Here is a 21662-nt window from a genome sequence, read left to right as displayed (position 1 = left end):
GACCCTCCGAGCCAGGCCCAGGATATAATCTCCTAGTGTGCCGTTTGCTAAGACCGTTGGAAAAGCGCACTATTAGGGTGGAAGTGACCTGATTTTCCAGGTGCCTCTGTCACAGCTTCCCTCGGCTAGGAAAGGGAATTCCCTGACCTCTTGCGCTTCCCAGGTGAGACAATGCTTCGCCCTGCTTCAGCTCACACTCGGTGGGCTGCACCCACTGTCCTGCACTCACGGTCCGACAAGCCCCAGTGAGATGAAGCTGGTACCTCAGTTGGAAATGCAGAAATCACCCGTCTTTGCATCGCTCACGCTGGAAACTATAGACTGGAGCTGTTCCTATTTGGCTGTCATGGAACCACAGCCCCAACTTTCCCTTTATACTCTTCATGCTGGCCTGTGAGACTTCTGCCTCTCTTCCCTCTCCCTAAAGGCCACTCATGGTGTCTTGAGTTTGCGTTTTCTCCCAGGCACTCACTGCTCTGACTCAAACCAGATAGTCAAGTGTGCCATTCTGCCTGGTTAAAGTACCTGTCAGAGTCCCTTGAAGTTTGAGATAATGTCAGATCTCAATGGTTACATACACAGTCCCCTAATTTTGGCAAACAGAGATTTTGACATCAGTTTAACAGGAAGTTGGTCCTAGAATGCCAGACTCCTTCAACTACGGGCAACAAAAGATGTCTAGTGTCAGTCAGACCTAGTTATCAGGAAAGGAAATAAAATATAGTTTAAGTTGCTCAGCACTCACCTTTAAAATGTTGTACAGAATTCTCTAAGGTTAGAAAGAAGCTATAAAGGTCAGCAACTCTCCCCAGCCAGTTGATGGCTTGAATCTCCTCTAAAGATCCTCAATAAACAGCCATCCAAACACACATCAGTTTAGCTCCAGGTATGGGTCCTGCCTCCTGCTGAAGGAGCCTGTTCCATCTTTAACCACGTCTTAGAAAGGCTTTCCTTTCACTCAATTGAGATCAGAAGTTTCCGCCCTTTTCACTCTTGGTTGTCCAAAAGTATGTAAGATCCAAGAATACAAAGGGTCAGATGCAAGTCATTACATTGCATCTTTCTGGTGCTTATTAGATGATGATACTACCAAAAGATGATTTCGTTGTTTTTAAAATTTCCAATAAAAGAAAAAACAGAACCCCTTGCACATGTAGAATGCTAAAGTTGGTTTATATTCAATAAACTAAAAGATTCTATTGAATGAATACTAAACATATCTGTAAATAGTTTATAGTATTAAATCTGTTTGCATCTTCTGGGTTTTCTGCCTCTATTTATACCTCAAGGCACAAAACAACAAAAGCAGCCTGGTGAAGGCTCAGACGGGTAGTTAATGCTCAAAGGAGAGAAACAACAAACGCCAGGAGGCACATCCCAAATGCTCTCTTAATATTTATTAAACCAACAATAGTGTTTTGGGTAAATCTTATTAATGGAATACACAAAGTTCTGGGCAAATGAAATTTTAATTCATTTATAGCAGATGTGCCTACAATCCACATTTTGATTAAAAGGACAATAAGCAGTTGAGAGCCTTGGAAATACCATGTTATTTTGAAAATGATATATTATTTTTCTATCATGTAAGACTGTCAAAACTTTTTTTAAAAGCAGGATGTAGTATGCTTTTAGAATTTTCTTCTAAAGCTTGTGAGAAAGGCCTCAGTCTTGGAAATTACCTCAAATCCTTTGTGTAATGAATAAAGTATAAAAAACGTACTAACTATAAAGTATAAAAAAAAACTAAGAAAACAAAATATTGAGGAGACAGTAAACACAGGTTCAATTCATCATCTCCCCAACACTCATCGTTGTTTGATGCACTAAAGCCTTCTATTTATATAATCTTTAGCAATTAAAGTTTAAATCATTTAATTTAAAACATTTTCAAAAGCATTTACCAAAGTTTATCTTTTCTTTTACTCTTATTTACCAACGACTAAAGAGATCAGAAGATCAAAAGTACATTGTTACAGTCTCCTATGTTTATTAAACTCAGCAAACACATTTATTCCTAAATACCATTTATGTCACATGCTAAGAATCTTCAAATATTCCATACTTGACTAACTCGACAGTAAATAACCCCCAATGCCCCACACCTGGCTTGAGCACCCCCATGTTCTCCACTGTCCTTTCTCATCTGGGTCCAAATGCCAATTCACAAAGGAGTGAGGTAAAGGTCTCTCTGTTCTATGCTTGCTATTAAACAGTTCTCTTTGGGGAAACAATCCTTTTCTATCACAGTCCAAGGGATTCTGGGGACACTTCTTCATGTGTAGTTCCCAGAAATTAAGGAACTAGGAAGCAATTCTTGGATTCTTACTGGAAGAACTAGGAAAGAGTAGCACTTTATACTGCAATTGCTAAGAGGACGGGCTGTTAACCTGAAGTTGCCAGACTCCATCTTGCCACCACCAGAGGAGAAGTCGCTCCTGGTTGTTATCAATACCTAAAGTCTTCCCTTTTTAGTAACATAACATCCCCAGATTTTAGTTGGGCACATGGCCACCCATGTAGAGACTACATTTCCCAGCCTGCATAGCACCTTGTGTGACCATGTGACTATGCTGCAAACAGTGGGATACAAGTGTAAGTGATGTGTTACCCTTCCAGGCTGTGGCATTAAAAGGAATAGGTATGTTCTCCCCCTTCACTCTCTTTCCTGGCTGGGAAACAGTATGGATGGACTGGCCACCTTGGACCAGCAGGTAAGAACTGCGTGTGAGCACAGCAGAGCTAGCCCACCAGACCTGTCTTGGGACTGTTGTGTCAAACAGAAATAAATCTACTTTAAGCCACTATGTTTAGGAATCTCTTTTTAACAACAGCTTAGCTGTTACTCAAATTCTATAAAATCTGGAAGTGAATCTAACAAAGGAGGGTTGAGCTGAGAGTTATATAAGACCTGAGGCTGATAAAAAAAAAAAAAAAAAAAAAAAAAAATCCCATAAGCTTCTTGATGCAGCCAGACCTGAAAACAGAACCACTCCTGAACTTTTCCATTATCTGAGCCAAAAAGTTTCCACTGCTTAAACCAATCTGAGTTGGGATTTTCATTCCTTGCACCAGCACTCACTTGATGAAATGGTCCTGGGTCCTTCGCAGCTTTCATAGCTTTCCCTTGCCCCCAGTGATTGCTTCCCTGACTCACTGCCAGGCAGAAGCCAAAACAGCTGTTCTACCTCCTCGCAAAACTTTTAAATTAAGGGTGTTCTAAGGGCTGGCTTCTACAAAGGAAACTCACTGTTTCTATAAATCAGGGTTTCACAAACTTTAATGTGCTTATGAGTCACTGGGAATCTTGTTAAACTTCAAATACGATTCAGTAAGACTCAGGTGGGGTTTGATAGCCTGGATTTCTAGAGAGCTCCCAGGTGATGCCCACGCTGCTGGTCTGGGACCCCCATTTTGGGTAACAAGGTCCTAGAGCGGCAGCCTCTAATCCTGACTAAACATTGGAATCACCAAGGCAGCTTAAGAAACAAAAATACTGACACCCGTGCCCCAAAACCTGGGACTCTCAATAGTGTCTGTGCTGTCAAGGATGAGAACTGTGGCTCAGAGGTTCTCCAACGTTGGCGTGCAAAATAATCCCCTGAAGGGCTTTTTAAAGCTCAAGACTCCTGGGCCCTACCTGCAAAGTTTGATTGTTTGGTCTGCGGAGAGGCCCAGAATCTCCATTTCTTTTTTTTTTTTTTTTTTTTTTTGAGACGGAGTCTGGCTCTGTCGCCCGGGCTGGAGTGCAGTAGCCGGATCTCGGCTCACTGCAAGCTCCGCCCCCCGGGTTTACGCCATTCTCCTGCCTCAGCCTCCCGAGTAGCTGGGACTACAGGCGCCCGCCGCCTCACCCGGCTAGTTTTTTGTATTTTTTAGTAGAGACGGGGTTTCACCGTGTTCGCCAGGATGGTCTCGATCTCCTGACCTAGTGATCCGCCCGTCTCGGCCTCCCAAAGTGCTGGGATTACAGGCTTGAGCCACCGCGCCCGGCCCAGAATCTCCATTTCTAACAAGGTCGGAGGAGCTGTAGATGCTGCTCATCAGTCCCTACTTCGAGAACCACTGGCTAATCTGTTACTCTTTGTAACAGACCTCAATTTCCACTGAGAAAAAGCACGTATATCTACTAATTGTATTACATGAATGCTCTGGAACATTTATCTATCAGGCATACACTCCTAACAGGGAGAATGGAGAGAATTCACATTTGCAATTTCTCTGTGCATGCTTAATACTTTGTAAAGACACATTTAACCCTATCATCCCCAAAATAATAAACTGATGTTGAATTTTACTCTAGGTATTACAGACTTACTGGGTTTAAAAGCCTATGAATCATAGTAAATGGTTCATTTTAATAGGCTTCTCAGAATAATCCCTCTTCCAACTCCATTGTAGGACAGATACATGTTGAGTGGCAGTTTCTAAAGGGTCAGCATTGTAATGTTATCCTGCAGAGCAATTTTTAAAAGCTTTGAGAAATCCAGAATTCTTCAACAAGGTTTTGTTCCAAGTTAATTAAAGATAGACCCTTTTATTCCATGGATGGAAAATTCTGTGTTTTAGAAGTGAGTGAGGGCAAGCATGCTCCCAAATTAGATACCCGAACAAAGTAAACTATGAATAGATTAGATGATGGGCTGCTGCTTTTGTGCTTAAGCATGAACTAAAGACAACTCAGATAGTCTTGTTCACAAGAAAGCCTAAAGCACTCTCTATTCCAACTTCAGCCACAAACAATACAGCTCCATGGAATTGATGCAACTTGAACCAGGTTCAAATTGCTGAACTTAAGTGCAGGTATGGTAAGAAGGCCATTCTTAAGACACCTATGTAGGACCTATACATGATCAGTATATTCAGTCAAGTCAGAGAATGTATTTCCAATCAGTAAAACAGGGAATTTTTCTGTTCAAAGTATGAACTCAGGCAAATCTAATAAGCTGGCCAAACATGCTTCTCTGCAACCAGACCAAGAGGACAAGTGTCCTTTGTTCCACTAGGAAAAGTTCTCCTTCAGGAAAGGCAATGTTTGCATTTCTTTTAAAAGACATCCTCAGATAAACCTACTTTATAGCTATACAGTCTTCTGTCTAAAGACCTCTCAAATGTTTCCAAATCCACCAAAATAATTGTCAAAAGAAAAAAGTATGATCCAGCAGAAAAGACGTTGGAGAAAAAGAAGAAGCTGGAAGGGAGCAAGGATTTCCCAGTTCCACACTGCTTAGACTGACAGGCAGCAGATGAGTCCTGGAAAGCCACCTCATTCCATGGGGCTTAATCACAGCAGTAGAAAGCATCCGTTACGAATACAAAATCTTACCTGCTAGACTGCCCTCTAAACTGGAGACTAAGAAGTCCTCTAGAGCAGGGTTCTCAAGCCTTCTGGAAGTGAGAATTAGCTTTAACAGGGAGCTGGACCCCCACCACAAAGATTTGGATTTAACTGTCTGGAGTGGGACCAAGGCATGAATAGTTTTTAAAAGCTCCCCAAGTTTATGTAATCGGCAACAAGGGTTGAGAACCCGTGATGGAGAACACGCCCTCCACTACCCAGATGGAAAACCTAGAGAAACCAAAATGCCTCCTCCTTTCACCAGAACACAAGAGCCACAAAAAGAAGAGGAAAAAAATCAGTCTGTCCTTCTGATCTAGTCAGTGGCACCATCATTCTTCTCTGCCTCATGTTCAAAACCTCAAAAGACTATGGATACCGTCTTCTTTGATCAGTACATCTCATGAGCTGTCCATTTCGCTCATCGCCAACACTGAGAGTCTAGCACAGGCTCTATACTGTGCACTCTTATTAGTGCTGGACACCCATTAATTAAGGCATTAGACCCACAACACCTCTACGAGGTGGCTACTATGACTCCTCTCCTTTTTACAGATGGGAAAATCGCAGCATAGAGACATTAAATCACCTGCCTAAGTCCAGAAATTGGCAGAGCTGAGATTTAGAGAGGTTCCATTAATTCTACCTCTTAGTTCTCCCATTACCAGGCTGAAGTTTGCAGAGAGAAGCCATTAAAGCAATATGCTAAAAGTTGGTAAAGAAATCAGAATATCAGTGACCTGGAAGATTAGGCCAACCAATGAAAAGGAAGAGTCTGACGCTTCATGATTCGGGGCTGCAACCATTCGTTAGATACTTCATGATTTGAGGCTGCAATCGTTAGACACTTCACGATTCAGGGTTGCACCCATTAGACTACATTAAAGAGTGGTGATACATTTAGACACCTTCGCTGCTCTCTTGAACCATTACAGTATCATAGCAAGACTATTTAAAGCTAGAAAAACTAAGGCTCTAACTTGTGCTGGGCCACATAAAATGCAGCCCTGGCAAGTAATACCACCTAGCAGTTGAGAGACAGTTATAGACAATGAATGGAAAATGCCTATGTATAGCAAAAGGCTGTAGTAATTTTTAATGTTACTGCCTTTTAATAAAATCCTTTTCTTAAAAATATCTCACAGACTTATTTTTCTGAAAAAGCTTGAGTCAAATACATTTGTGTTATAATAATAAAATTTATAAAACTCACATTCTTTTTTTTGAGATGGAGTCTTGCTCTGTCACCCAGGCTGGAGTGCGGTGGCTCAATCTCGGCTCACTGCAAGTTCCAACTTCCGTGTTCAAGCAGTTCTCCTGCCTCAGCCTCCTAAGGAGCTGGGTTTACAGGTATCTACCACCACACCCAGCTCCTTTTTTTTTTTTTTTTTTTTTTTGATATGGAGTCTCACTCTGTCTCCCAGGCTGGAGTGCAGTGGCGCAATCTTGGCTCACTGCAAGCTCCGCCTCCCGGGTTCATACCATTCTCCTGCCTCAGCCTCCCAACTAGCTGGGACCACAGGCACCCACCACCACACCCGGCTATTTTTTTGTATTTTTAGTAGAGACAGGGTTTCACCATGTTAACCAAGATGGTCTCGATCTCCTGACCTTGTGATCTGTCCACCTCGGCCACCCAAAGTGCTGGGATTACAGGTGTGAGCCACCGCACCTAGCCTATTTTTGTATTTTTAGTAAAGACAGTGTTTCACCATGTTGGCCAGGCTGGTCTTGAACTCCTGACCTCGTGATCCACCCACCTTGGCCTCCCAAAGTGCTGGGATTACAGGCATGAGCCACTGCACCTGGCCAGTATTCAAAAGGAAACTCTTGGGAGAAAAGAGGAGCCTACATCTAAGACTGGCAAAAAGAAATAGGTAAAAAAGCACTTCTACCTGGGCTGTAGGTGTATCACACTCTCTCCTGGAAGGCACTGACATATTTTTAGTATAAAAATCCAAGGAATGCTCTTTTTCTCTTAACTACAATAGCAGCCTTTTTCCCCCCAGAAAATGCAGTATTAATTCATTTAATTTTGCTTCTGGTCCCGATTCTTATCTCCAGGAAGCTTTTATCTCCTTTTCTATCTATAAGTCTCCACAATCTTCCTAAGACTTACAAATCAACTCTATTTCAGTCTCTGGGTCTTCCAAATCTCAGTGCTCTCAACTCTTCTCCTATAATTAGCCCGAAGTTTTACCAGCAGGTAAAGGAATTAGTTGGAGCACAGTTTAGATGGAAATTGAAAAAGTATCTAAACACCAAAGGATTCTGCACAAAACCCACTAACCACATTGATGCTGAATGTATAACATAAAATGTATGTTCTGTGGTATTTCATTTATTTATTGAACATGTGCCAGAAATAAGTGCATTAGGTGCTAATCATTAATGTGGGAAACAGAAAAGGAATGTTTTATAAGAAAATATACTACTAATAAAACAGCCTAGGCTAAATTTACAACTCTGCCGCTAATTAGCTATGTAATCTTGGATAAATCACTTAACCTATCTGGATGTTGTTTCTTTTTAAAAGTCTATTCCAGCTCTAAAATCCATTGTTACAAAAATTAAAAAAGCAAAATCCAAAAGAATACAGTGAGAATTATCCCAATACTGCTAAACTTCTTGGATTACTTAGCTAAGGCTATTCGATCTTTTTTTTTTTGAGACGGAGTCTCACTTTATTGCCCAGGCTGGAGTGTGGTGGCGTGATCTCGGCTCACCACAATCTCTGCCTCCTGGGTTCACACCATACTTCCACCTCAGCCTCCCGAGTAGCTGGGACTACAGGCGCCCGCCACCATGCCCGGCTAATTTTTTGTATTTTTAGTAGAGACAGAATTTCACCATGTTAGCCAGGATCTCCTGACCTCATGATCTGCCCGCCTCGACCTCCCAAAGTGCTGGGATTATAGGCGTGAGGCACCGCGCCCAGCCAGCTATGGCTATTTGATCTTAACTGAACACCTAATATAAGGTCCACAGCCTGGGCCACATAGTGAGACCCCATGTGAACAACAACAACAAAAACTTAGCCAGAACTGGTGCCTGTAGTCCTAGCTACTCAGGAGGCTGAGGCAGTAAAATGCCTTGAGCCCAGGAGATCGAGCCTGCAGTGAGCCATAATCACACCACTGCACTGCGGCCTGGGCAACAGAGTGAGACTCCGTCTCTTATAAGCTTTCACCGGACACATATAATATATGTAATGTATATAATAATATGATGTGGATAATATGTAAGTATATATTATAAATATATATTTTTTACCTGATTACATATAATATATACAAAGACCCAGCTCTCACTCTGAAGAGCCCAAAGTTTATAGAATATGGAGAATCAGACTGGTTGAAACATAAGGTTACTTTGTCCCCTGATAGAACTATCAACAGATCATTCAGGTTCTAAACAATTTCTTACTCTCTCTACCTTTTGCGCATTTTACCATTTGGAAGTCTTTCTTTGAAGAGAAGATTGGGAAAAAGAGAAACATATGAAAATCAAGTGTCTCCAAGTCATCAACAGAATTCTCATTTTTCTCCAACGTACTGTGCCACTTCAAGGAAGGTTTTAGGAAGGTTTTGCTTTTCCAGGAGACCAGTGACTTATCTTCTACAAGGGGCTCTTCTTATTCTCCATTGTGGTTTTTTGGCAATTTTGATTGTATAAATGCCCAACCAGATTCAACGAAAACTGATGCATATTTTACATATAACACATATGTTAAGTATTGGCCCAACTCATTTTCAATTCTCTAGATAATCATAAGGTAGATAGTAGTTACTACAAGGTGGGTACCATGTCATAATTTCTTTTTAACTTGCAGGACCAACAAAGAGTTTTGTTCTTCATTGGCTTACAGTAATGTGTGTCCATTGTTAAACTGATTTATCAAGTACAAAACTTAATAACTAATCAGCATAATCACAAAATCTAATCAAATCTAATAATCAGATCAAAACACCACTCTTAATTAAGCGAGTTCAGAAGTGGGATATAAATGAAGTTAAGATTTTAATTCAATAGTAAATTTATATAAAACAGTGTTTAAAAATTAGGGTTCCAGGCTGGGTGCAGTGGTTCATGCCTGTAATCCCAGCACTTTGGGAGGCCAAGGCAGGCAGATCATGAGGTCAGGAGATGGAGACCATCCTGGCCAACATGGTGAAACCCTGTCTCTACTAAAAATACAAAAATTAGCCGGGCATGGTGGTGCGCGCCTCTGTAGTCCCAGCTACTCAGGAGGCTGAGGCAGGAGAATCGCTTGAACCTGGGAGGCAGAGGCTGCAGTGAGCTGAGATCACACCACTGCACTCCAGCCTGGGCAACAGAGAGAGACACTGTCTCAAAAAAAATAAAATAAAAATAATAAAAATAATTAGGGTTCCGATGCTGACCTTCTTTAAGTATTTTAATTATAATCACAAGTACTACCAAAGATTTTCCCGTCTTAACTAAATTTCCAACTTGTATGCAAGTTTAGGTAAGTATTATTCAGGAAATATGTGTGATGGAGGAAATACAAAATATAATTAAGCACTGTAACTTTCCTGATTAAAAATAAACCAGTTCTAAATTTGTGAAAATATATGTCCCATATTGTCAAGTCAGGATGCAAGTGAGAAACACAAAACACATGCATATATATTCATACATAAACATGTAACGCAGAATCACAAAACTTAAAGATGGAAGAAAAGAGAAACCAACAGGTTTAAATCACCTACTATAGGTCAGGCTTTGTGTTAGAAGATTTTAGTCACTATTGAGGCTAATCTTCAAAATAAACAAAAAGCAAAATATTCTAATCCCAGTTTCACACTGAAGAAACAAGCTTGGAGATAAGAGACTTCTCATGGCTTTTAAGGCCACATGGCTTTTAAGTGGTAATACCAGAAACTGAACCCCGATTTATCTGATTCTAAAACATTCAAAACCATCTCCTGCATTGTCTTAATTTGGTAGAGTATACAGTGAACCTGGCCAATGCTAGAACAACTCCATATGAATTAGAATCTATATATGTCACAGCCCATCCTTTACTGGTTGTCACACACCTGTCACTCATGCAACTAGAGACTGTTGCCTAACGACTTTGTAAACACAGGCCTTTTGGTTCCTAAACATGTCAAGTGAATTGAGTCCTAAGCACAGATGTACTAGCCAAATATAATATGCCTTCAGTTAACCAGAATTTGGGGAACTTTATATTAATACTTTCACACGTACTTTCATCAGATGCTTTTTCTGCATCTGTTGAGATGATCATATTGTTATCTGCCTTAAACTGTTAATACCTGCATTGCTTTTCTGATGCTGAAACTGTCCTTGGAAAAATCCCACTTGGGCTCATCATTATTCTTTTAATAAACTGCTCTATTCAATTTGATAATACTCTATTTAAAATTCTGACATCTAACATAAATGACACTGGCTATAGGTTTGTTTTTTCTGCTTTTCTTGTCTGGTTTTGACATAGAGTGATGATAAGGAACAGCCTTCTGTCATTCTCTGAGCTTTATAACATATCTTTCTCTGAAGGATCAGTAGAACTTCCTTGAACAACAATCTAGCTCTGGTGCCATTTTTTAATTGAAATTTTTGTTGAGATAACTGTAGACGCAAACACAGTGTAAGAATAATAGAAAGCTCTCTTGTGCCCCTTCCTAGTTTCCCCCAATGGTAACGTTTATAAAACTACAGTAAACATCACAACAAGGATATTGATATTGATACGATCTACCAATCTTATTCTGATTTTCCTAGTTTTACTTGTATTCATGCTGTGTGTGTTTGTGTATGTGTATCTACACAGTTCTATGACATGTATGGATTTGTATATATACATTATCTTTATACACACACGCACACCTTTTAAAATATAACCAAGGTCTCACTGTACATAGTTTTATATCCAACTTTTTGTGTACTATAGTTGCTAAGTTATAAATACCCTTCAAATAAATCTTTAATGGCCACATGATATTCAGTGTCTAAATTAGAATCTTATTTAACAATTACTCTATTATTGTACACTCGGGTTGTTTCCTTTTTTTTTTTTAGCTAAGTAAGGCTTTAACAAACACATTAAACACTATTTACCTGGTAATGATTTCCTTTGGACAGATTTGTGGAGGTAAAATTACTGGAAAAGATGAGTTTTCCACATCTTAACATGGATTTGTCCTGTCCCTATAAGGAACCTTTCATCAGCCACAAATAATAAATGGCGTATTTTCTCACATCATCCACTTTTAGAGAAAAGCTGACTACAAACATATTCCCAATATCTCAGCATATAACTAGTCTACCCCAAGACAAGAAGAAAGCCCCAGTTATGAAAAAGTAGGCTCTACCATGCATATGCTGAGCGACTCTCTGGGCTAGAGCTTATCAGATGAACCAAGTAATGTGTGTGCCAAGCCCTTACTCTTCAGAGAAGCAGAAAGCCAAAAATTATAACTAGCATGTGACACGAAGCAAGGACATTCCCCTTATGCTAAAAAGTCCCTACATATTGTGTCTCACATAATCCTAAAAACTTATCTTAGGATATTCAATTTTACAGATGAGAAAACTGAGCCCAGAAAGGTTAAGAAACTTGCCCAAGGTTACATAGTAAGTGTATCCAAACCTAGGCAACACTACCATAGTCTGCTCATTTAGATTCTTGCTTGTGGACTGCACAGTACTCAGACCAGGCTCAAGTGCTCTAGAGAGGGACCAAATGGAAGGCACCAGTTAAAAGCCCCACTCTGGAAATGGAGATCCAGGCCAGAAACCATATGAGGAGCCTAAAACACTTTATGAGACTTATGGTTTAAAAAGCCCCCCAGTATATCAAGTCATGTTGTCTTCTATCTAGAATGAAAGTTATTTTTACCACTCAGCTGTTCTTTATGTTACACTGGCTTGTATCAGAAAACATATACAAAAAACAATACTAGTGATATGGTTTGGCTGTGTGCCCACCTAAATCTCACCTTGAACGGTAATAATCCCCATGTTTCAAGGGTGGGGCCAGGTGGAGATAACTGAGACACGGTTTCCCCTATACTTTTCTTGTGGTAGTTAAGTCTCACAAGATCTGGTGGTTTTATAAAGGGGAGTTCCCCTGCACAAGCTCTCTTGACTGCCACCATGTAAGACATGCCTTTGCTTCTCCTTTGCCTTCTGCCATGATTGTAAGGTCTCCCCAGCCATTTGGCAACTGTGTGAGTCCATTAAACATCTTTCCTTTATAAATACCTAGTCTCAGGTATGTCTTTACTAGCAGAGTGAGAACAGACTAATACAAATAGATCAAGAATACTCAGGACAATGTATACACTCCTAATAAACAATGAATACTCAGTTCAAGGTAACAGGTTACTATGAGCTATTAGAAATTACTTGCCTTTCTGTAAGAGAAATAAATTCCATGTTTCAATAATAAAATTAGAAGCATTTGACAGGGGATTAATAATTACTTATTAAGTTAATCTTAACATTTCTCCTACCACACCCTAAAATGCAGAAAAAGTAAATACTAAAGACAGATAATTCTTCTAATTCAACTCCATCATTTTAGAGATGGGAAAACTGAGGTCCCATACGGATTAAGATAGTTAATTACATGTGTATAAAACCTGCTTTTGCCTCGACTTAAAATATTGTACTTAGTCTACTGTATTATATTTAACAACAAATCACACATAAATACATACTTAACTTGGCTGGGTGCAGTGGCTCACGTCTGCAATCCCAGCACTTTGGGAGGCTGAGGTAAGCAGATCAGTTGAGGTTAGGAGTTTGAGATCAGCCTGGCCAACATGGTGAAACCCTGTCTCTACTAAAAATACAAAAAAAAAAAAAAAAATAGCCAGGCGTGGTGGTGTGCGCTGTAATCCCAGCTGCTCGGGAGGCTGAGACAGGAGAATCACTTGAACGGTGGGAGGAGGTTGCAGTGAGCCTCATTTATGCCACTGCACTCCAGCCTGGGTGACAGAGTAAGACTCTGTCTCAAACAAACAAACAAAAAAAAACATATTTAACTTTTCCCTTAAAAAAATAATTTTCCTTTAACAATTGTGTATCTTGTCCCATGTGTCATTCTTACCATGAGACTACATTATATTAATTGCACATACTCCTTAAATATTACGGTTACTTGTATTGAATATACCTGTGTAATCATAAAAAAAAAACACCAAAATGCTTTGTAGAGAGCATATTTACTGAGTCTTTGTGACATTTTTCACAAAATAGATTGAATGGTGCAGAAAAAAAACTATGAAAATGTCTTTAATAACATTTTTCCATTTTTCTGAAACTATGCATTGACTATCACACCACAAGCTGCATACTCGTTGGCTTCATTCTGCTGATGTGAAATGCAAATGGAAAATCTCCAAAGATTTCAAGGCTTCTCCCTTCTCCCACTCCTACCAATTCTTTGAGATACTCGAGAAAAACAGACATTCACAATTCTATTTCAACAGTGTCCTCTCCTATTCAGAGGCATTCACCCCTCCCTCTATCCCTGTTGCTAAAGCTAATGCTGCCCTAGAAACAGACTTATCACAATGCAATCGAGATTTTTACTAGTAAGACCTAAAGCCCAAGTGGCTAAAAGAAGAAATTTCATGCATTTCCACTCTTTTTTTTTTTTTTTTTTTTTTTGAGATGGAGTCTCACTCTGTCACCCAGGCTGGAGTGCAATGGCATGATCTCGGCTCACTGCATCCTCCGTCTCCTGTGTTCAAGCAATTCTCCTGCCTCAGCCTCCCAAGTAGCTGGGATTACAGGTGCCCACCACCACGCCCGACTAATTTTTATATTTTTAGTAGAGATGGGGTTTCATCATGTTGGCCAGGCTGGTCTCGAACTCCTGACCTCAGGTGATCAGCCCACCTCAGCCTCCCAAAGTGCTGGGATTACAGGCATGAGACACCTCGCCAGGCTACATTTCCACTCTTAAAAAATAAAAATACTCCCTTTTTCTGCCCCCAGATCCCCAAAATATACTCACTACCCCTGCCACCGCATTCTAAATGACCAACAGCATACCAACACATGATACAGATTAAATTTTAACTCTCTTCTTCCCATGTGCTGGAATCTCAGCACAGCCACAGGAAAGAGGAGGAGGTGTGATTGTGCACAGCTGATGTGTCAGGACGTTACATCAATGTCTTCTTCATTCTTGACACCAACCCTGCAATGTTGATGACATTGAGTGCAGAGGCATCAAAACTGGACAACCAGCCCAGGTCCACTGGGGGCTGGTGTATTCAGTTGACGTCTGAACCATAATGCCTTCAGTGGTCAGCATGAAACTTCTGCAGGAGTGCCAACCAACCCCAAGATGCCCTGGCCCATGGGTACCTGCACTTCAACGTGCAGCATCAACAGGTGTTTACCCAGCTCCTGACCTGAGCTCAGCACCGCACAGGGGTAGGAGGTGTGGAAACATGGTTTCTTCCCATAGCACTGATCTTGATGGGAAAGAAAATTCACCTCTTTAGAATGTCAGAGAGGTAAGAACATCTGACATGGCTCCCTCATTTCATTCATTTCATTGCCAAAAAAAAAAAAAGAGGCCAAGACAGGAAGAAAAAAAATTTTCCTATCTTCTGTGCCTCAAGCACCATTCATATGCTCCCTTCATTTCATCTTCACAACAGTCAAGTTATAAAGGCATTCTTAGGTCCAATTTACACACACACACACACACACACACACTTTTTTAAGTGACTCAGAGCTTTAATATACTGTCCAAGTTCTGACACATTAAGTGGCAAGGTACCAGCATCTGAACCCATACTTGTCCACCTCCCAAGCCCAAGCCCTTTGCAGACTAAGCCCAGCTACTGCTGAAAACCCTAGTAGTAACACAGAATAGCACATAATTAAGGGGTGATGCTGTCATCTAGACCAGCAATTTCCAAATTAGTCTGATTCATTAGAATCATCTCAGTTGCTTTATAAAAAATACAGATTCCCCCAGACTCCCACTCCCATTCAGGCTTCTGATTGTGTAAGTCTGAGAGAAGGCCTGAAATCTGCATTTTCACGTACTTCCAATGATTCTGATCATCAGTATGCCTTGCTACTTACAGAAGGATTAAAAGCAACAGGGCTGGATCAGCCATGAAAAGGTATTTGGAGCTTGCACTGAATCAGTAGCACTTAAAAGGAGAAACACTGAAAAGGTAGCAATGTCCAGGGAGCGTTCATGATAGTGATACCAATGGGCCAGGGCTGAGAGACGTGATGGAAAGCGATCAAGGGGGTAACTAGAAAGGAAAGCTATTATGGAGCCGCTTATAAATCCAGCAGAGGCATACAGACTATATGCCATGATAACAAGGACAGAGGTGTCTAGACCATGGGCAACATGATCAAAGTGGTGGAGGACAAACCAAACTGCATGCAAGTGTCTGGGCCAGGACTGGCAACTACAAGGCTACTGACATAGAAGCACAAGCTGGCAAGCCCCCAAGGAAGAAAAAAAGAAGGGAAAGCTCTTCATTTGAAAGAAATTTTCTCCCCCATCAAAATTAGTGCTGCAGGAAGAGACCAATGGCCAAGCATGGTGGCTCACGCCTGTAATCCCAGCACTTTGGGTGGCCGAGGCGGGTGGATCAGCTGAGGTCAGGAGTTGGAGACCAGCCTGACCAGCTAAAACCCCATCTCTACTAAAAATACAAAAATTAGCCAGGTGCGGTGGCACGTGCTGATAGTGCTACTCGGGAGGCTGAGACAGGAGACCTGCTTGAACCTGGGAGGTGGCAGTTGCAGTGAGCCAAGATCATGCCATTGCACTCCAGCCTGGGTGACAGAGCGAGACTCCATCTCAAGAGGAAAAAAAAAAAAAAAAAAAAAAGATTAGCGCTGCGGGAAGAGACCACGTTTCCAAACCCCTGACCCCTTTGCAGTGCTGAGCTCAGGTCTGGAGCTGGGTAAACAACTGTTGACGCTGCATATTTAAGTGCAGGTTCCCATGGTCCAGGGCATTCTGGGGTCGGTTGGATCTCCTGCGGAAGTTTCATGCTGGCCACTGAAGGCATGAAAAAATGAACGGAAAGATCACTAGAACGCAAGCTCCAAGAAGGCAAGGGGATATTTGTCTGGTTTGCTCACTGCTTTACCTCAAGCTCCTAGTAGGAACGAAATAAATATTTGCAGAATGAATGCACAGCTGGACTTACAGGCAGACTGGACAAGGAAACCAACAAAGATGAATGAGTCCAGGGTTTCTTCAAGATTTAAATCCAAATGACTAGGATGAAAATGATAGCACTGGCACAGTTGACTAAAAAAGTTAAATAAGAGTACATCGGTTTTACCAAAGATTCTTCTTCATTACTTCTGGCTTTTCTCTAAGACTTTATTTTGGCCTCTAGTCCTTGAAAAGAATTCAGTGGTTTTGAGATTCTGCAATGCACCCTTGGGCCTTGGGAAGAAGAAAAGGATGGGCAAAATCTTCTAGTTTGATTTTTGGCAATGGAAGAAGGGCAATCTAGTGAGAATCTAAACTCGGATGGCATTCCTCACAGGACAACTGGATCCCCACCAGCAGGTATGCCAACAGCACAGTGGCTTGACTGGACTCGCTCTAAACCTTAATGACAGGGCTGGTGGGGCTCTGTGTGACTGGGTCAGCTTCAGGGGCCTTGCCAATCAGTGGAGACTCCAAGCCACCTCTAGCTGGCCAGTCAGGTCTCCGGGGGCTTTTGGAGACTTGAAAACTAGTTCCACCCAGGGAACAAACTAGTTTACCTTTTGAAATCCTTTCCAAACTAATGACTATCCAAGGCGCCATTTAAGTCATCATATTACACAGTCTCTGGTAGGCTACCCGTCGAAGGGTGGTTACCATCAAAACTAGACATATCAGGTCCTAGAGGCAGGAGCTGAAGGCATGCCCAAATTGCTTCTCAGACATCTGTTTTCTACAAGCCTGATCTTTTAAGATCTTTCCTTCTTAAATGACATCCTCCTTCTGCTAACACCCAACTAAGAAAGAGCCCTCGTTTTTATAAAATTTCCTAGCAAAAGCAATTTGTTTCACTCATAAAACAGCCAAACTATATTTTCTAAAGAACTGCAAACAGTTACATGATTTCGATTTTAGTTACCCTTCTAATGTAAACTTTCCAGAGCCTGCCTTTCATAATACACCAGGAGATAATGCATGAGTCCAAATGACTTGACAGTTTCTTTTAATTTACAGACATCTAAGAATGTTTATAAAATTCCTCCAGTTCAAAACATTTCCTTTTCTTAAACATATTTCCAGTTCAAATTATGTGTTTATAGCAGTCTGCAATATATTATTTCTAAAGATAAACAGTCATGTACAAAATGGACAGAAAACCAGCAGCATATCACTACTGCCACACTCAGTCAGATTTTCCCCTTGCCTGGTGTTCCACAGTGAAAGTCCTAACCTGCCAGTGGAAAGTATGAATGGATCACTAGGAACAGGATTTCCCAGCTGTCTCCAGGATCCATAAAGGAACAGCTACCAGTTCCTTTTCATAGGCAGTTTTGAGCCTTAGTTCCTGAGAACCTCTTTTTTCCCCCCAGAGCTAAGTATAAAACTCAATAATTCACTAACTGTAGGCAGTTTTCCTTTCTTCCTTTTAAAGGGAGGCTTTAAACCCAAATCACTAATCCTAAATCCCAGGAAACAGTTGCAGTTTTCAAAATAAAACGCAAAGTGCTGGAAATAATATTCTGTAATTGCTAAATTTTTTTAAATTCAGTCTTTTGACTTCATTTATATCTTTGTTGCTATACATGAAACAAACAGAGACCGAAAAGTAATTTAAATGGACTGTTAGCCATTCTGGGCCTTGAAACGGCTTCTATTTAGAAAGACTGACTCACTGCCTAACAAAGATTCTCTGCTAGTCTCCAAGTTGACATTTTATAAATATCTAATCACCCTTTTTGGATGATTTTCCAATTACTGAAAACAGTGTCTATCACAATGAAGCAGTTCACTCGGAAAGCATCCAGTTCTGGTTCTAACTGAGAAATATTAGAACCCCAAACACACACAGTTCAGGGGAAAGCTGTCACCGGGGAGAACCGATATATAGTTCGGCCAAAAAACTTCCTTAAGGAGCACTGCTAGATTTACGCAAAAACCCAGAGTAGCAGAAGACAGAAACATTCTTTCTCCAGAATCCCAAAACAGTAAGATTTCCTAGCAAATCCCTGAATAAGACTCAGCAAAAAAAAGGTCCTCCTTAACCATGTGCATTTTTTTAGGAAGGCTCTTGAAATTTATTACATGAAGTCCCTTTGCCCTGTTTTGCAACAACATGAGCAACAACGTTTATCTGAAATAAACAAGAGAACTGCTGCCTTTTGGTGTACAAAGAGCCAAAGTTCACCATAACTGGTTGGAAGATACCTAATACCAATGGATTAAACCATCATCTGCCAAAGGGAAACACTGATAAGGCTCGGAGTTCTATTTTACAACCTGAGCACCCAAAATACTCATGTAATCTGTACAGTTTCCAATTCTACATGCTCTCCAACCACAAAGAATGTATGGGGATCTGCTAGCACACACACAGGCTCCCACACTGATTAAAAATGTCCATCTGCTGCTCGATGCCAAAGAGGTTTCCCAGTCCTAAATTAGCCTCAGCACAAAAAAAGGGTAGGGGGGAGACTCAAACTTGTAAAATCACCTAAAAGACCTTAAGATGATATAAATTGTCTTTGAAGAGACAGTTCAGTTAATTAGAAATTGACACGTTATTAAACGGCAAAGGGGCGAGGACGTGGGGAACCAGAAGGGCCAGAAACAGCGGCACTCCTGAGACCCCAGAGAGCACTGAGGCTGCAGACGAAATCTGGGGTGCTCAAGCTTCCACCTGGCCCGACAGAGCAGCTCCTGGCGCCCAGGTAGAGGCAGCCGAGGACTAGAGGAGGCCAAGGAGGCAGTTCCCTTTAGAGGGCGCTCATTGGGCGACGTGGGAAAACAAGCTCCAGCCCCCGAAGCGCGACCAAAAGGAGAAATCAAGTTCCCACTGCCAGAGCGGGGGAGGGAAGCTGGGTGCCCGCAGGCGCCCCGCCGGAGACGAGACTCCTCCCGACCCCAGAAGCGCCCCGCCAGGGCCAGAAAGGGCTAGCGTGGCGGAAGGGAAGCCTCTGTCCCCGAGCGGCCAGGCGACCCGAAGCCAAGAGCCGTGTCACACGTACCCCGCCTCGCCCTGCTTGCCGCACTCCCATGCAACTCCTATGAAAATGTCCTCCTGCCCCTGACGCCCCGCGGTCTAACCTCCGCCCCTCAACGAGGAGGGGGTCGCTGCAGGACTGGGAATCCAGTGGCCGGCGTCCCAGCATTTTCGGACGCGTTCCGTGCATCCTCCAGTGTCCCCATGCGGGACCGCGGACTGCGATTCCACGTAGTGTGGGTTACCTCGCCCTAGCCGCAGGGAGCATCAAACAAAAGAACTTTTGCAAACTTTTATCTCTGGACACTCGCGGGTCTCTTAAATCTGGCCCCATCTCCCCAGAACTTGCACGCAGTCAAGCAGGAAAGCTGGCGTGGAGGGATGGTGTACGGAGGAAGGGACCCCAAAGTTTCCAGGTCATCCCTGGTCTCGACGAGCGCGCGAAGCAGAGCCGTTCCCTCGCGGGCCCGACCCAGGCTCCCCCCTCCTGCCACCCTTTCCCCTCCGTCCTTCCCGGACCACGCAGCAAGACCAGCCGAGGGCGAAGAAGTTGGGAGTGACTTCGGGGGCCTCTGCGGTTAGAACAAACTGCAATTCTCGTGCCCCCATTCCCGCGGACCGTGGGGCAACGCCAGCGAGCAGCGCTTTTCTGCGGAAGGGAAGAGGGGGAAAGGGTGACCCGGCGAGCGCATTTGTCCCAGCGTTATCTCCGGTGTACAGTGGGGGCTGGGGGTTCCCCAGGTGGCGCTCCCCTATTCCCCGCAGGCTCCTCTTGTAGGTTCGAACACCCTAAACGGCGCGCGCGTGCCCCGCCTGGCCCACTCACCGACTCCGCCGACACGCAGGCCACCAAGCCCAAGGTGAGCAGGATCCACGCGCGCCGCATATTCCCCAGGGACCGGCTGCTCGCAGCAGCCGCTTGCAACCAGGGCGAAACGAAGCCTCCTGCCCAGCGCTCGGCGCAGCCCGCGCACAGGAATCGGCAGCAGAGTAGCCGCAGCGACTGCGGCTCGGGCTCGGGGACCGGGGGCGCTCGCTTCCTCCTCCTGCGCCTGCTCCCGCCGCCTGCAGCTGCGCCCCGGGAACGCGGCGCCCTCTCACTTGTTGGTTTCTGCACTCCCGACACGGAGTTGGTGCTCCGGCAGGCTGCTCTCTGAAGCTCTTCTTGCTCTGCTGTGGTTTTGCTCCTCCGCGGACTCCTTTCCCGTGCCGAGGTTCAGTTTCTGGTTTTAAGGAATAAATTCGCTGGCTTGAAAGGGAGCTGCGGCATAAGTTTGGGGGCAGAGCGACTGGGGCGCGCGATCCGCGCGGCTGGAGCTCCGGGAGTATCTGGAGAGCAGCGCGTCCGAGCGGGGCCACTGGCTCCGCGGCTGCGCCCCTCCTCCTCCCGCGCCGCGCCTCCCTCCCCGGGTCCTCCTCCTTCTCCTCTTCTTTTCCTCCGGCTCCGTCCCTCCCTCCCTCCCTCCCTCCCTCCCGAGCCTGCTTCTCCGGGCTCCCCTGGGCTATTGGGGAGAGGAGGCGGCAGTGTGACTCCCAGATAAACCCGGGAGAAATTCCTACAGGATTATACGCGGATTGGCAGCTCCGAGGACCAGTGAGCGCCGCAGCTCCGCGCTGTGGCTGCGCCGGGTCTGCTCATCGGCAAACCAGGGCTCCTGCGTTTTCTCGCTCCCTTTCTTCCCTTCTCTCCCCACTTTTCCTCTCTCCTTCTCTATGCTCTTTTCTTCCCTGTTTTCTTTTCTCGTTCTCTTCTTCACTTTCCCTTTTCTAGAGAACAATTAGTGAAGAAACGAGAGACATATGTAGCTTTTCTGCCTTGAGAATTCGACCAGTAGAAAGAAACTGCCTTGTGAGTTGAGAGGGAAAAAAAAAGTGTAAGATGCCTTCAAGCAATGTGAAGTTTTCATAAATCGCCAGTTCGTGAAAATTGCATTTTAAAAGAGAAGATAATAAATGTAATAAATGTGTAGTGACAGTATTCCCCACTCTCCCAAATCCTCCCGCACCCCCCCAAAAAAGGGACATGGAAGAAGGATCCTGTAAACCCAAAGTGCAACAGTTTGAAAGCTCTTAACTTCATTAAGGGCTTAAATACCATTTCTGCCTCACACACAGTTTATGCCCCTAAGGCTTTT

The 21662-nt window shown here is 43.2% G+C and overlaps 1 protein-coding gene across 1 annotated transcript in view; it reads right to left on the bottom strand.

The window, feature by feature from the left end:
- Nucleotides 1-20964, bottom strand: part of SDC2 (syndecan 2) — a 117146-nt gene extending 96182 nt beyond the window's left edge. Inside the window, 1 exon segment of the mRNA NM_001260964.1 lies at nt 20354-20964. Coding sequence (NP_001247893.1) covers nt 20354-20413 — 60 coding nt within the window. The 5' untranslated portion in view covers nt 20414-20964.
- Between the last annotated feature and the right edge of the window lie 698 nt (nt 20965-21662).

Source organism: Macaca mulatta, chromosome 8, assembly GCF_049350105.2.
Source record: "Macaca mulatta isolate MMU2019108-1 chromosome 8, T2T-MMU8v2.0, whole genome shotgun sequence".
Taxonomy (NCBI): Eukaryota; Metazoa; Chordata; class Mammalia; order Primates; family Cercopithecidae; genus Macaca; species Macaca mulatta.
This window is presented reverse-complemented; position numbering and strand designations above follow the sequence as displayed.